Source organism: Numida meleagris, chromosome 2 (genome assembly GCF_002078875.1).
Source record: "Numida meleagris isolate 19003 breed g44 Domestic line chromosome 2, NumMel1.0, whole genome shotgun sequence".
NCBI lineage: Eukaryota > Metazoa > Chordata > Aves > Galliformes > Numididae > Numida > Numida meleagris.
In genome coordinates this window covers 64,301,306-64,317,613 of record NC_034410.1, presented here as the reverse complement: position 1 = coordinate 64,317,613, position 16,308 = coordinate 64,301,306, and the positions used below count along the sequence as shown (strand labels likewise).

Below are 16,308 nucleotides of genomic sequence, written 5' to 3'. Positions count from 1 at the left end.
TCGAGCCTTGGCTGCATGTAAGCCACGTTTTACAGCTAATGAAGCCCTAGTGTCTCGTAGAGAATAAAGTATTTCAGAAGAATTAAAAATAAATAAATAAATCAGATTTGCTACGTATTCTGTTGCAATGATGGGCCAACAACAAGATAGCAACAAGCAACATCCTCTTTTGGGACTAGTATCAAAGAGATGCTTGCTTTGCAGATTGTGGAACTCACCTGGAAGAACTTGGTGAAGAGATGAGAAGTCTCAGTCAGCCTGTGTGCGGGAGAAAAGCCATCTAAATACCCAAATCAGTCAGTGTTATGCTTACTGTACTTGCAGGGATACAAACAGTGTCTAGAAGCCTGTCAGAAACTACCACTTATCTCAAGAAATACACAAGCAGATCAGGTGCTAACATTTACTTTAATTTGTAAAAAAATTGTAGAACGTATTAAATACAAACATTTGGAAAATGCAATCAAGGCTTTGCTAAGATGCCCAGGAACAGGAAGACAGAATCAAGAAGCTTACCAGGCTTAGAGCTTTCAAAGTAGCTGAATTACTATAATTTTTCACTGACTTCCTTATAGACAGTGGCCATTATAGCAACCAATGTTATTACTGTCCTTTTTAAAAAATACAGATATGGTTTGCCATATCTTCCCAATCAACCAGAAGATGTAAGGAAGCAACTCTTTCCAGGTTAAAAATCAGGGTAATAAATATTAATGCATTTACCCATTACCTACATTGTATAACAGTAAGCATTTGCTTATAATAATCACACATGGATATCAAGTTTACAAAAAAAAAAAAAAGATTATACATTTCAAATCTGGATATCCAATAAGGTGTTATAAACTTTATACATTTTCCAGTGAACATCACAATGAGAAGAATGTTTTGAAGTACAGAAACAAAACAACTGAATGCATCACCTACACCATAAAGGCCAACTATTAAGATGTGGACAGGGGTCTAGTCACGTTCCAGATAGCTGGATAGTCCTGCAAACTGCCACTGAAAGGCTGGTTGGAAGACAAATCCTGTCAAGCTCTCAATGTTTGCTCCTCTCCTTTCTAGAAAGCCAGAGGTGGGAATTGTAGCTGCTCTCTCTCCCGCACTTTATGGAAATAAGAGTAAACTACTCCTCCGCTCCCTACACAGAGGAAACAGATTGAAGTTCACTCAGACCACCATTCCTCTTTTGTCTCTCTGAAATGAGGTATGCGATACAAAGAGCCCACTAAAGATGAAGGAGCAAGAGCCTACAGAAAATACCTCCTGTCTTTTAAAAAGAGAGAAGCACTTCTACTTACTGACGATATGGCATTCCCTCTGTCTTCCTGCTTTACCCTGTATCTGCTTTCCAGCTGCAGCATAATGCACACTGATATGGCTATATGGCCCTAAATACAAATTCAGTTTAAAAAAAAAAAGTCCCATTTCTGGGACTGACTCTTTGGGGATAATCAAACTACTTTAAAAAAAATCAATACAGAATAATCTTGGACAGTATCATGCCTCCCATTCTGCTTTGTATTTGTCAGAACTGAAAACGTGCCAACTTATCAACACTCACACCATTACTACTGCAAGGACAAGCGTCAGAAGTGTTACGGAGTGCATACTGTTGGCAGTCCCCTACAGGATGGATCGACTGGATACCTGCAAGAGCATAAGCTGAATGCCTCTGGCAGCTACCCTCCGGGGACAAGCGGATATTACGCTACTAACTTATTGTGAGAGGGCTGAACAAGTGGAGCACCATCCCAAATGTCTTAGACCCTGTTATCAAGGAAAGTGTTTTCCAATTACCATGTTCACTCTCAGAGCACAGAGGGTACTGCCACCCTGGGCACTGCTGTGCTGGAATTCATGAAAGCTACTTACTTGCAGATCAACCTCTTTGAGAAATGCCACATACTTCTGTTACCAGGCCAACACAGAACACGGGTTGCTGGTTATCCCAAACAGGCAGTGGTTCATTTAGCTACAAGCTTGAAAACAAAAATTCCAGCACCTTTCTCAAGCCCAACAGCTTACTGTAACATTGATATGATTTTCCTGCTCCTGATGTGTTCAGTACACGTAAAGCACTTGTGCAATGAGAACTCTTGATTTAGGCTTGGATTTGGATGAAATGGTCAGGCCGCTTCCACCCCATTCCTTCTTTCTCTTTTTGACAGTTATCGATACACAAGATCCGTATTTCAGAAAATGTAACACACATGTTATGAAGATACTTAACAAGGCCAGAGTTCACTTGACCCCCAAAAGCATTGCTCCCGTCCAAAGAATTCACTGCCATCCAAAGCAAGCAGAAAATCACATGAAGAGGAATTTTGTGAAAGGATGGGAGGGTCAGAGTGCCAAAGCAGCTGGAAGAGATGACAACTGTATTTAGCATGCTGACTGCCTCTCACTCAGTGCTCAGTTTTTAACATGATGCACATCCAAAGTTGAAACAAATGAGTTTTTGTTTTTCAATACCCTGACTATTCAGATTTATTATTATATATATTTTTTGCAATCTTCAAGAAAAATAAGCCTTTCATCCTCTGAGCCAAAGAGAAGAAGCTATTAGCTTGGCATCAATGGCCCTCCCCATTACACCATCACAACCCAATTCACTGCCCAGCATCTGTGGCGACATATTTGAAGTTACACTCTTAGAATGCACCTAAGTCAGGCAATGACTCCACTCTAGAAACACATCGGCAGTGTATGGCCTCTTGTTTTAACCTACCTGAAAACGATTTACAAATGCATTCCTACTGATTTGATCACAGCAAAATACAGAGTGGTTCTTAAATGGCAGAAAGTCAAATTCAAACAACTCTAGTGTGAAACACAGGCAACTTTAAAAGAAAACAAACTTCTCAGATACAGACATTTGTGAAACACGCACACCCTCACACACTCACACACATTACTCAGTGCCAGATTAAGATTACACAAGGCCATTTTCAAGGTTGCATTGACAACCACAATGACAAGTACAGCATTTTTGAGGTAGCTGAAGTCAAAGAGCAAACCACAGCACAAGCAAAGAAACAGGTGCTCGCACTCACACCAAGCCCACTCTTTGGAGTCACGTTATCACGTGTGCAGGGGCATGTGTTGAAGAGGCATGTGTTCCACAGGGAATGAAGTTCAGTGGCATCGGAGACCTGACTAACTACACTCCAGAGAAGTTTATGTTGGGAGATCATAAGCACAATCGAGGACCATGGCTTAAATCACTGCGTAGCAGCTGAATTGTGGTGGCAGTTTGTGTTCTCGGTCTGCGGGAGCTCTACCAACAGCTCTGTCTCACGTGCACTGAAGCAAGTACAACTGTGGCAGTTGAAGATGTTATTACTCAGAGCTGTCTGCCCCACTTCTCTCCTAGCTGTTACTGTTGGTAGAAAGGTGCATGTACATATCTAACCTGCTCCAGTTTACAGCCTAGCGTTCAAGCACAAGTCCATCGTAGGGTATTACTTGCCAGTGGACTGTGAGCAGCAGACTAACTTGAGTTCCCTTCTCCAGGTGCAATAATACATTTGCCACATTAAAAGTGCAGAGATGTCAAAGTGCCAAAGCTTGAATCGCCAGAGTTCATCTCTCAGAGCCCTTTGCTAGCCTACAACAAAAGGAGTTGAGCTAACCTCACAGCAAATGCCAGGCTACGTAGGGATAACAGTTGTGGCTGACGGACTGGCTCAGCCACAGTAACTGGATCTTGTCTCTGAGCGTACAGAGAGCTAGATCCTGCCCAAATTATAAAATTGTGTTAAACGCATTCATCCACACACACATAATGTACATTTTTCATCAAGAAGCTTTCTACAAATCAATTGTTTGCATGATTACTGTCAAGAGTCTTGAAGATGGGATAGAAATTATGGCAAAATATTCTTCAAAGGTAGAGAGAAAAATTCAGCCTTCTGTGACTAGGTCTCTGTTGTGTAGTTGTTGTACGAGAGAGATGGCACAGATGAGAAGTTGTTATTCCACTGTCTTCCCCCAGTACTCTGCTGCATTTCTGCCTGCTCCTTGTACTTGCTCAGAAGATTTTTGGCTTCTTGCAGATCCTGAAAAGAGTTTTCACCATATTCTTCTCTCAGCCACTGCCTGAACTGCAGAGATTAAACAGACAGATACAACATGATGAAGCGATATCAGGACACTTATGCACAAGTAATATTCCCTCCGGCCCTACAGAATGTCAAGAGCCTTTAAGAACACAAGTAATCTAAAAAAACACGTAAACACTGCACGTCCTACAAAAGGAGCACAGAATGCATAGACAGAGGAACACATGTGAAATCACTGAGATCCCTTACATTCCCTAAAGTGACATACTTGCTTAACAGCTTGGCTGACTGGAGTAATCCTGAATAAGGAACATCCACTGGGCAAGGACATCCTGGACTTGTATAAGCATGTACAAGCAATGAGATGAGTAAGTGTGGACACTAGCATGATCGGCCGAAGTCACAACAGGCTTAAAAGAACTTCAAAAGGTTAAAAGACCAGAAAGCAAATCACTCATATAGCTTTTTCATCCTGATCTAATACCTGTAGTAGAAATTGCACTGTAGATACTAGAAAAGGTAACCACTAGGAAGAAAAAAATCCAGGAGATTTAACAGCTATAGCATAGGATCCTCTGCGTTACTGACATGAATGACTGACTCTGGTATGTGACCAAAGTACCAGGGTCATTTGAAGATGAGGGAACAATGCAGGGGAAGGGCAATCATGCTGGGACATCCTCCCTGTGATTTCCTCAGCTTCCTGCAATTTTCAGCTCAGTTACTTTTGGATGCCGAGGAAATGTCTTTGTGCTTGATACAAAAAAATGTGCTCTTCTGCCACAAATTTTTGAATCCACGTATTCTTGCCACAACGCATCTGGATGCCAACATCATCCACAAGTATCTGTTGTATAAAAAAATGATTTTATCTGATTGGGACCAGCCAGCTGATACCTCCATTTCACGTTGCAAGGAAAAGAGGAAATCACATCTGTTCACCTCCTCTATTCCACTCAGTTTCATAGACCTTTGTCAGATTCTTCTCTCTCATTTCTTTGCCAGGTGAAGATTTGAGTCTACTTAGTCATTCATAACAATTTCGTCGCTCTTTACTGTGGAAGCAGTAAAAAGACACAGCCCTCAATTGTTCTGTTCCAGGGGAGACAATACTCCTGTGAATTTTTAAAAGGCTTAACTTCCATAGCTTTATTCTGTTTGGAGATTATGGACTTTAGCTGCAAAGACCACTTACCTAAACACTGGACAAGACCTTAGCATAGTTGTTGCCTCCTATTCCTAAAAGATTGTAATAACGCTGAGGAAAATCTGAAGCCTCAGGCCTCCACCTGAAATCTGGAGTTACTGCAAACTACACGATTACCTTAGGGACTAAACCCCTCATATAAGATCAAGATCTAAGAGACTCCATCCCAGAAACCCCACAGGATACCACTCTGAATAGACTCAGCAAAACACCCATGGTGCTGAAATCAGAAAAAAAAAGTTCACACCCTTTGCAGATGGCAATATTCCACTGAAATCAGGTGTGTAAACAGACACCTGCTAAGGATGTGGTTGTTATTAAGAGACAGTAGGAAACTACAGCCCAGCCGGTGACCTCAGGTGGATATTTCTTTTTGCAAGCTACTGCCTCCCCCTCGGTGAAATAGGCTGAATGTCCTGTCCATCATGGATGAAAAAAAAAAGACGTTACTGTCTTTATCAGGCTATTTGCATACAGCCTTAATTGTCATTGCTGTTTGCCCAGACCAATTTGCCCAGAGCAGAAATGACTGTAAGGGAGGAAGGAGACAAGTCTGGAAAGTCCCCCTTTGACTTTTGTCTCTTAAAAAATCAGTTAACTCTACCATTTACACCAGATCCAAACGATCCAGGAAACATTCAGTTAAATATTAAAAAAAACTCAAATATTTATAGTTGCAAACTGCATTATGCAAAACAAATGGTAATTTCTGAACTCTAAACTTTCTGCAGCAGAATGGTGGGTATATAATAATGAATTAAAAAAAAACAACTCATGTATTTTGCTTGGCCTCTGCTGTTGATTTTTTAATAAGTACAATCCAAGAAAGCCCACAGAACAATAGGCTGAGCAATGGAAAGCAGAGAGGGCAGTCAGAGTAGGAAGTTAACGTAAGTGGAAGCCACTGATCACCCACGGGGAGCAGGTCTTTTGCATAGAATGGTTGTTTTTAGGTGTAAGAAACTCATTTTATGATAATCGCTTTGCAGTCCTATTGTTTCCTTAATTATCCTAGCCTACAAAGCCTTAAAAGGCTAGGAAATAAGAAAAACAGTCATATTTGAGACTGTTCTCCACATCTGAATGTTTATTAAGTCTCAGTCACAGAAGGTATTGCTGGCAGAGGACATAGATCATAATGATAACATAAATTAATTTATGGATAGCAGATTTCTGATTATGATCTCTTTCCTAACTACTAATTCAAATGAGTGTGAGAAAAAAAATATTTTTATGCAACTTAAAAGTTGCTCTTACTGCTGCATTCTGAGCTCCTTTCTCTTTACGTTTTCTCTGTTTAAAGGTTTAAGCCTTGTATTGTGTCTTCAGTACAATGAGAATCACTAGATTGAGAGCACGGCTGGACAGAAGGTGTATTTGGATGTCATGCTTCATCTTTACTCCCATCTCATATTCCTTGACACCCTTAGTTCTGCCTGCACCTCCCCAGTGTAGCATAGCAGGCTTACCAAAGAAGTCACTTCCACAAAGCAAACCCAAGGAGTCAGACAGACCAGCTAGGACTGAGAACAGTGAGAAGCAGCCCATCAACCAGCTTAGAGTTCTGTTTCTCATTTCATTTGTTTGTAGGTTATACCTGATCAACATCGTGCTTTTCGAAGTCTTGTAGCTGTCTCTGGAAGCCCATGTTAGGATTGGCACAGGATCTCGCTGCTCGGACAACAGAGAGTGCATCTTCCCAGCCAAAGTCTGTGATGGTCATGATGTACGCAACCACCAACGTTACGCTCCTAGAGACACCTGCAAGGCTGCATGAAAAACGAGGTGCAATAAACAGATGAAGTACAGCTCTACTTCAATTACAATTAAAAGCATCACTTCCCAACGCCACAGCAGGTTGCTGTGTTAAGTGCCACCATACATACTACCGTAATGGAGTTAGGGGGGTTTTGGTACTGCTTTTTCAAATGAATCAGAACAAATCTACAACAAGATTGAAAAAGTGAGTTCCAAGTGATAATTTATATGAGACTAGAAAGGAAGGGATAAACATTAAGTGTTCACAAAAGGGGAGGAGAGCATACATTTCTAAGTTACATTTGGTTTTGAATGAGCTAGAAATAAGTCACCCAGTCTTCTGCCAATACAGATCAGAGTGCTGAAATAAGACTGTTCCCTCCTCCTCACCATGAATAAAAGCTCCATTTTAAGGGTTCTGAAATTAAGTGAATTGTTAAAACGCATGAGTATGATTGCCTGAGCTCTTTTCCGCCTTCTGTTCTCCAGGCACTGTGTAACTTAGGTTCTCAGGACTCCAGTTTCCTGAAACACAGGGATAAAGTAAGAATCATTCCCTAGCACTGGTTTGACTGCTCTGGAAAAACTCCTGACTCTTACTATTGCAAGAATATATAATGTGCTTGGGCTGCATGTATACCAGATTCTTTCACCTGGCATTTCCAAACCATCTTATGCTCTTGAACCATGCCACAGATTTAAATACATGATTTTTATCACCATCAGAATTCAGATAATTACCCATTTTACATACATGGAGACTGACCAAATGACTCGTCCATACTCAGTAGAGTGAGTCAGTAGCAAATTGAGGATTTATGCTCAGGGCTCATGTATAAATTTTGGTGTTCAGATAATGAGATGACTGATTCCAAATGTAGACTCAGATATGCCACTTGGACACACAGTGTAGACTACAACCAATAGCAGGAAGCAAGAAAAAACCCAGGATGGGATTTCCTCTTTTTCACTCTGTATAGTCCCAGGAGCACCTCTCCAATCAGAGACTTGCTATTAAGAAATGCAATTTTTGAACACTTCAGCAGTTAAAATAATGAAGATGTCAATTTATTTTCAGGGGGCTTTTTATTTTTTTAATAACAAAACACTGAAGTCACCAAAATAGCCATTACGAAAATTGATCAGATTATTAGGATTACGGAAATGTTTAGAAAGACAATGATTGACAACAATGATAAATAAATAAGATGTCTAGCCAAAGAAATTTTATTGTTGTTTTGGAAAGACCTATAAAAAGGTTCGATTAAGAGAGAAGGTCAAGAATTTCTCAAGCTCTGTGCATCTCCAGGCAGCTGCCCAGCCTAGCAGCTCAAAAGCTTTAGTTGCACAAGGCTTTAATATCATTTGTATGTCTTCTGGGGCTCTTCAAGTAATGACAGCACTTCAGGTGGATTTTGCTATAAAATGGAGATGAATGCTAACTTGTCATTAAAATGATGAATCACAGAATCACAGAATTGTAGGGGTTGGAAGGGACCATCAGGAGATCATCAAGTCCAATGCCTTGCTAAAGGAGATTCCCTACAGTAGGTTGAACACGAAAGCCTCCACGTGAGTCTTGAATATCTCCAGAGAAGGAGACTCCCAGTTAGCCCAAAATACTGTTTTCCTGGCCATACAGATAAGAAAAAAAAGCCAGCTGCATGCTGTCAGCATAACAGAAATATAAAAGAAAAAATAATAGAAACATTGTTTTAATAAAGCAGTGAGGTCTTTTGTCTAAGGGAGAACGCTCCACTGCCCATCTTGAGCAAAGATGGACATACAAGAAAAGGCACAGAAACCCTTAAGAAGTTTCTTTAGCCAGTGGTATACATACCAATGAACTAGGCAGCCTTCACCTGTAAGCCGGCACTCATGAATAAATTTGATGCTCTCTCTGAAATGCCTTGCCCTGAAAACAGAAGCAGAAAGGGAGTAAAGAAAGTGCTGTATTTAGTAAAATCACTACTTAGAAAGAAACGCATCCGAAAGCTCACTTAATCCTGTTTCTAGAATTTAGAAGCGAACACAGAACTTGCAGTGTAAAACTTAGCATCCACCAATGAAACCCAAAATTCACTTGGCATAGTTATTCACTGTGCTAGCTGAAGGAGGGACTGGTATCTTAGGTACCACAGTGTGATAAACAATGGCAAACACTTCATTATCTCCTTGAGTATACTTAGATGTTAGGTGAAACAGAGCGCAGCTACGTGAACAATTCTCAAAGTACACTGCCTCTCACAAAGCAGCATCCTGCTACTCAAACTGCAGCTTAATTTTGACTTTACATCCTCTTTCATTCACCATTCACTAGTACACATCTAAACGTTGCAACATTAAATCTTTCCCTTTTGCCCTTGGTACAAAAAAATTCTCTGTTCAAGTCTTGGCTACCTCAGCCCTTCCAGTCTCCTCTCCTCAGACCTCAAGGCTTCCTTGTTATTTAGTGTAGCAGTCAATCCTTATAGCTTACTTTCTGTTAAGCGCTGTCAAAGAAAATGTAGAAGAGAGCTTCAGCTCTCAGACACTGGGATTTGTGCACACGCTACCCTTCACCCCCCTTCATCTTAAGTCTGAAGGAAAGGAACTGACAGCCTCCAACAGCTGGGCAGCTGACTACAATCATCTCAGCAAGCCTGCAGCCTCACCTCTTCCGTTTTGTATCCCATCTCCAGGGTGCTCACCCTGACTCTGCCTTTCAGGCTGCAAAGCTCTTGGGGCTTCCTACAATCTACCGCTGATGCCAGCAGCACCTCTTGGCTCAACTCAGCTGGAGTTTTCTGTAGCCTTTGAATGCTCCTGCACGTTAGGCTTGCAAGCACCAGCAATGCGTGCAGCACAGAGGAGACTGCTTCTTATGCGGTACTGGCAAAGATGAACCTGAAAAGCACACTGCACTTAACACCCATGAAACACAACGTCCTGTATTCAAGATGTTTCCCCACTCTAAGTATATATTATACCACAAGGGTGAGTAGAAAAAACCTCAACCCAGCACCAGCAGCCACACAAAAATCAGGAATGCCCACATAAGAGGAAACTTCCCTTCCTGCCCAGCAGTGCAGCTGCTGATATTACAAACACTAAGAGCTGGAGGAAGACAACAGTAGTGCAAGGGTGCCTGTGGAACTTGCAAAGGTGATGAAGTCTAAGCTGACACATACAAAAAGAGGAATCATAAAGCCCATGACTCCTTCTTCAAGGCAATTCTTGTTTCACTGAATACACTGTGGAAAACACAGCCAGAAGAAACCTGAGTGACTTAAAAATTTGAAGGTATGATATAGTCTCAAGTTTTAGGGCAGCATGTAAACTCAGGATTTTTTATTTTTCAAGAAACTCATCAAGTACGCAGGATGAATGTAGAAGAGTGAGGAAGCCTAGTGAATGCATTTCTTTGCTCTGACTGCTGCTCCAAGACATCTTCACTGGTTGAGTTGCAACACATCATGGCATTCAGGCCTGCCTGTGGAGCACAGGCAGCTTCACATAGGCAGCTCAAGAGGACAAATGAGACTTTGGGCTGTGCGTGCAAGAGGCACTGCTACTATACAGTGAAGGAGTGCTTGTCCAAGATTAAACAGTTTTGATCAGATGAAACTTGGTCAGGGCTGGACTGACAACATCCCTATCTCACACAGCCATCTTCCCTCTTCTCTAGAGAACAGGGCCAACAGAGAAGCTCCAAGCATCAGTGAATTCACTTCAATGGTCTAGGCACAAGTTTTGGTTAAACACTTCAATGCTTTGGTTTTAAAAGCATCTGTGAATGAGCACAGCATCTCTATAAGGTACTAAATATAGCTAGCAGTGAACTCCATGCACTCAGTTTTACTTGTCCTTCCTTATTGCTGACACTCAGTCTGCTGATTCACTGTTAAGTGTTTGCAGGCATTCATGAAAATAAGAAGAGAAATAACCAAGCTTAGAGCCAGGGCTGCTCTGTAGAATGACAATTCCTCCCCACCCTGAGTCACAGAAAAGGAGAAATGTACTTCTTGAGAAGTACATGGTCTTTTCTGGCTCCAGTAAACACTGTTATCAAAGTTATGACAAATTTTTTTTTTTAATACAGAAAACAAGACTGAGGACAAGTTAACTGTGTGGAAAGTGCCACAGACAGAAGAAAGGCAAATCTTAAATTAATTTCAAAATCACTGATTACCATCTGTAACAGGAAAGCACTTGACACATGCCTTGAATTACAACCTGTTTGTTTGGCTGAGCAACTACCTCAAGACAATTCATTACGCGATATCTGACTCCAAGCTTAAACCTGGGTACTGAACTGCATCATCTTCGGAGTGAAAGACACCACAGGGAGAAGAACCAGCACAGTGCCCCTACCAAGAGGATGTGAAAGTTGCCTAAGCTTATGCATTGGCTAACTAGATAATCCAAAACTTGCCAGAGGGTTGAGTTATGATACCTGCTCTAAATATCACAGTTGCTAGTCAACCTTCTACAAATAACTATAAAAATTAAAAGGAATGCATGCAAAAACAGGTAGGAAGGAGTATCTTGATGTTTCTTTCCTTTGGTGATCTAAATGCAAAGATCCACCTAAATGTGCTTTCTTAACATGCTTCTGTATTGTCACAATTAATGGCCTGACAGTTGGATGTTAGTTCCTTAGAAACACATAGCCTACGACAATTAGATAGAACAGCTCAGAAACAGAAGATTAGATTTCTATAGAATACCTTTTTAGTAACAGGTTCTGTAGGACATGACATTTCTGAGGAAGTCAGTGCCCCAAGACAAAATTCTCACTGTCCAGGAAAACAAGCATTTGACTCCTAGGAAACACCCCAGATCTCAAAAGCAACTGCCTCATTCCTAGACTAGTTAGGGGAAGAACACAGGAGCAGAGACAAGCTTTTGAGCTGCTTTGGTGAGCACTAGCATATTAACAGGGGAATCCCTGTTGTACTTCACTGGCAATCTGGCAATTCATCCCTCTAAGGAAGATATCCACTAAACAAGCTTACTACAAGTAAATGTGCATTACACACACAAGAAACCAAAGCTCCCCTCACAAAAACTCAGCTGAAGTGAATTAAGAGCTCACAGATTCAAAATTCAATGAGTAAGGGCCTTCAGCTGGACACTTTCAATCTAGCAGCAACTGGAAAAATAGCAACCAAGCTTCAGAAACTTTCTAACAAACCTGTTGTTTGTCCAGACAGGTAAAACAGAAGCAGACATCCAGTCAGTTGTACCACTCAGATTACGAAGAAAACACAAGGACTTGCAACACAGACTGGTGCTATATTTTTTTCCTGAGACCTCTGTAGTGTCTTTTCAGAGAACAGGGTAGATATGTAAGGATGCTGCAGAGGGACATACTCTCTTTCCTGTTCCCTCGTTACATTCCTGAAACAGAGGGGGCACATAATGCAGCTGTTCACTCCTAGATAAGACTGTCATAGCCTCTAAGTCTGAAGAAAACAATTTCCTCTTGCTTTCAGAGGATTATGTATGCACAGCAAGCAAAAATACTGCTTGTGGGCATCATCATTTGACTTTACTTCAATTTCTGCACTCTATAAAGCGAAAAAAGAAAAATCAGTTACTCATCAAGTTTTATTTTAAGTGATAAAATGTCTCAGTATTAGAAGTAATGACGTTTGCCTGCAACCACCTGATACCAAAGCAAGAATTGCAGACGCCTTCAGCGTAACAGAAACAATACTCATGCAAATATTGTATCTTCTTACTGAAGCTTTAATAGCTCTGGTACCATGCCAGACAGTTGAAGTGCTGGAGGTGGTTTTTCAGTGTAACTCCTTGATACTCAACAGTGAGAGGACTGAACTGGACAACGATTAACATCATCAGAAATGTAGTCCCCTTTATTTCCATTCCTGAAATGATCCTGATTCTCTACAGATGAAGCAGACCTGGAAAATATTTTCAGAAATGCTACAGATCTCAGAATTCATACAGAATGAACAGTATGATACGTGAATATTTACCTCTAATCTCATTTTTTTTTCTTCTACACAAAAGGATTGAAATTTTAAATTTAACTTATGTTCAAGTATCAAGGCCACAAATGTGGCTGGTTGTGCTTGACAAAGGCAGTTAACTACCTGTCTTCTCATTACAGATCTGTGTTGAAAATTAGGGATCTGGAACAGGGATTTTATTTGTTTAAGATTGTGACAGAAACACATCAGAACAAGAAGGCAAACCAATACGTATCAAGTGTCACACTGGAATCTTTCTAGGGTACGAGAAATATACGCTCTAAAAATATTCACCGAAAGCATCAGCCAGAATATTGCTGTGATGCGAGAGAAAAGCAGTGCTGTGTTTCCTTCCGTACGTACCAGGCCTCTTTCAAGTACTTATTTCTCTACAAAACTTTCTGGCAGGATGTGGCTGAAACCCCCCTCATCTCTCCCCAGCATAAACACTGAGCTCTAGAGGAAAGAGTTGGTCACCATCCAAGTTCTCTTAGAAAATTTGTTTTGATTTCTCTTTGGAATCAAGATCTGCTATGCACCTTCAGTTCAATGGTTCAAAACATTAAAACCAAGGTCAAGTTAATCAGCATTTCATGAATGTGAGCAGCAATAAGAAAAACTGATACACAATAGTTTCAGTACATACATCTCCAAGGCAAGAACCACTCCAGTGCAGACAAATTCCCTGCCATGCCAATCTACTAATAAGAGCAGTGAGGCCTTCAGAGGTAGGTGCAAGTCATCCAGAGCACATAGCTGCAGGAGCAGTTTGCATACTGAGACTTCATCTCTAAGGCACACTGTGAGGAATTTAATTTAAACCCTGAAACACCGAACTTCACAGCTCTTTCAAATATTTTCCCTTTCTTCAGTGGCTACAGATAGTGCTTTAGTAAGAAAGAAGAGACAAGTAAGAAAAGTTTACAAAAACAATAGTTGGAATAAACTGGGAATATATTAGGAGCAGACTCACTGAGAAACAACAGAAATGAATAAAGAGCGTTTATATACTTGTATATATACTGACCCTGCTAGAAACCCTTACACAAAAATGCAGGGTCAGAACCAAAGTGGCTGCAAGAAAATATTATTGTATTTTCTCAGCAGTTTAAAAACACATTAGTGTAATATTTGTGAGAGATCAGAATTAGATCTTTTAGATTGTTGTAAAACAGGCAGCACAGTACTGAAGGACTTCTGGGGTTTTGTGTTTTATTTTTAAAGAAAACTTACAAGTTCTGTGAGGGTGAGTCAGCAGCAGGAATGCAGAGGTACTTCACTCCCTGTGTAAAGAAGCAAAAAGAAATGAGAAGAAAACATCCAAGTTAAATACACTCATTTACCACTGCTTAAGTCCTGATGTAGTCTGGTGCAGTCTTGCCAGCTTTTGAAGAAGGCATACTGTTTAGACAAGCAAAGACCATCTCTGTGCATCCAGGTTTTAAAACAGTTTTCACATATGCCCTGTTGCCAAGACACCAGAACATACGTTAGCCAGGCTTATTCTAAGGTCCGGTAGCACAATTTTTTAAATGGAAGTATTTTTACTAAAAAGGCATGAACTTTTTTTTCCTCCAAAAATGTCATTTTTCATACATTTCTAGTAAAATTAAGTCGTTGCCTGCCCTTCCCTTTCTCTGAACAAAGCCTACAATCTAAAATTCTGATAAGCAATTTCTTTTGATTCCACACAATCATTTTTGTTTTCCTATCTGGTAAACCAAGCAAAATGTAATGCATTTTGGAAAAGAAAATGTTTGTGGGGCATTTTTATTTATTTGTATTATTATTATTATTTTGGAAACTTCAAGAAGGGCACCCATAAAATGTATACTTTCCTTCCACAAAGTTAGCCTCACTTTCCTAGTCAGCTATCTTAGTACGTTACAAGGTCAGTTAGGGAAGTTAGGTAAGCATTTCTGATGCATTGTAAGTGTTACTGGGTATATTTAAAACAATACTATAATCATACACTACTGCTTTGCATTGTCAACGTTCATTTTAACTCATTCTATTTTCAAAGCTCATTATGCCCCATGACCGTTAAGAAAAAGAACGCTTCCATTTGAGAAGTCAGCTAGACATGCTTTCAGAACTTCCAAGAACACAGGTTGCAGCTTATTCACTGCAAGTCTTTCAGCATCCAAGATAAGTAGAGTTGTGAGGATTTTTCAGATGCACTTGTAAGGACAAGGACTCACAACAAAGAGTCCACCAGAAAATGCATCTTTGTTTATCTTTCTGTAACAATGCAAAACTCCTTAATAACCTTGCACTCTCAACCATTAATACACAGAAAAAAAATCAAATATTTATTTAAAAGAGATCCTTCCAGAACACTTGCCAACAAGGTAGAACATAATACACATCTATGAGACATTTTGTTTCCAAGGTGCTGGGCTGTGCGTGAAATGTTCATTGTTCAACTGTGATGGCTACTTGAGGCAGCATCTTCTCCAGTGCCACGTTTACTTAAGCTGACTCTGAATCCTCCTCTGTAAAAGCATTTTGTTGCTTCTCCCGCTGTCTCGCATAAAAGAATAATCACTTTTGTAAGTGGCCCTGACCTCTGACACCATGACACATCATCATACTAATCCTCTACGAGATTCACAAACTCCACCACTATGTCTGAGATGATGTGGTGATCCCTCATCTCCAGCTCTTTACCATCACTTCCATAAAGCACCAGCTATTTTCACAGGTGCCAAAACTTTTTTGGCTAGCATCACAGCCACACAGTTTGGAGAGCCTGCCCTGTCCCTTCTATGCTTTACCAGATGTCCTTGCCCCCACTGCTCATCAGGTGCATGCTGCAACTAGAGTGCAGCCATTTCTGCCCAGGCTTTCTTGTTTGGGAAAGACAGAGCAGGGAAGGATTTGCAGACAGGTGCTGAGCATGGAGATGTGGCAGTGTCACACGGGGGAGGAGGAACTGTAATGACAATGCCAAGACAGTGACATTATGCGGTACTTTGTGGGATAGCTGCATGGCAGAAGGTAGCTGAGGGGAGAGGCTGGAAAGAAAGGCAGATCACAAGCCAAAGTAGCTCACTGCCAAAGGGATCTGCATCAACAAGTGAAGGTTTATACAGCTCTGTATCGGGATAAGGGATCCCTGCTGTGGGACACCAGGATGGCTTCACAGCCATAACGCAATGCACAACTGCCTGTGTAGACACATTCACTTAGAAACTTGTAGCAGCAGTAGTAATACATCCATCAATAGGCAGCTGAGTCAAGGTTGATAATTATATTTTGACAGGTAATTAGGACAATCATCTTGTATGATACATCT

At 40.8% G+C, this 16,308-nt stretch overlaps 1 protein-coding gene across 2 annotated transcripts in view; it reads right to left on the bottom strand.

The window, feature by feature from the left end:
* Positions 390-16,308, bottom strand: part of DUSP22 (dual specificity phosphatase 22) — a 43,109-nt gene continuing 27,190 nt past the window's right edge. For both annotated transcript variants that reach the window (XM_021385403.1, XM_021385404.1), the window contains exons 4-7: positions 14,244-14,293; positions 8,873-8,947; positions 6,872-7,043; positions 390-4,109 (exon numbers count right to left, since the gene is read on the bottom strand). In XM_021385403.1, coding sequence (XP_021241078.1) covers positions 3,924-4,109; positions 6,872-7,043; positions 8,873-8,947; positions 14,244-14,293 — 483 coding nt within the window. In that variant the 3' untranslated portion in view covers positions 390-3,923. The remainder of the gene's footprint in view (positions 4,110-6,871; positions 7,044-8,872; positions 8,948-14,243; positions 14,294-16,308) is intronic.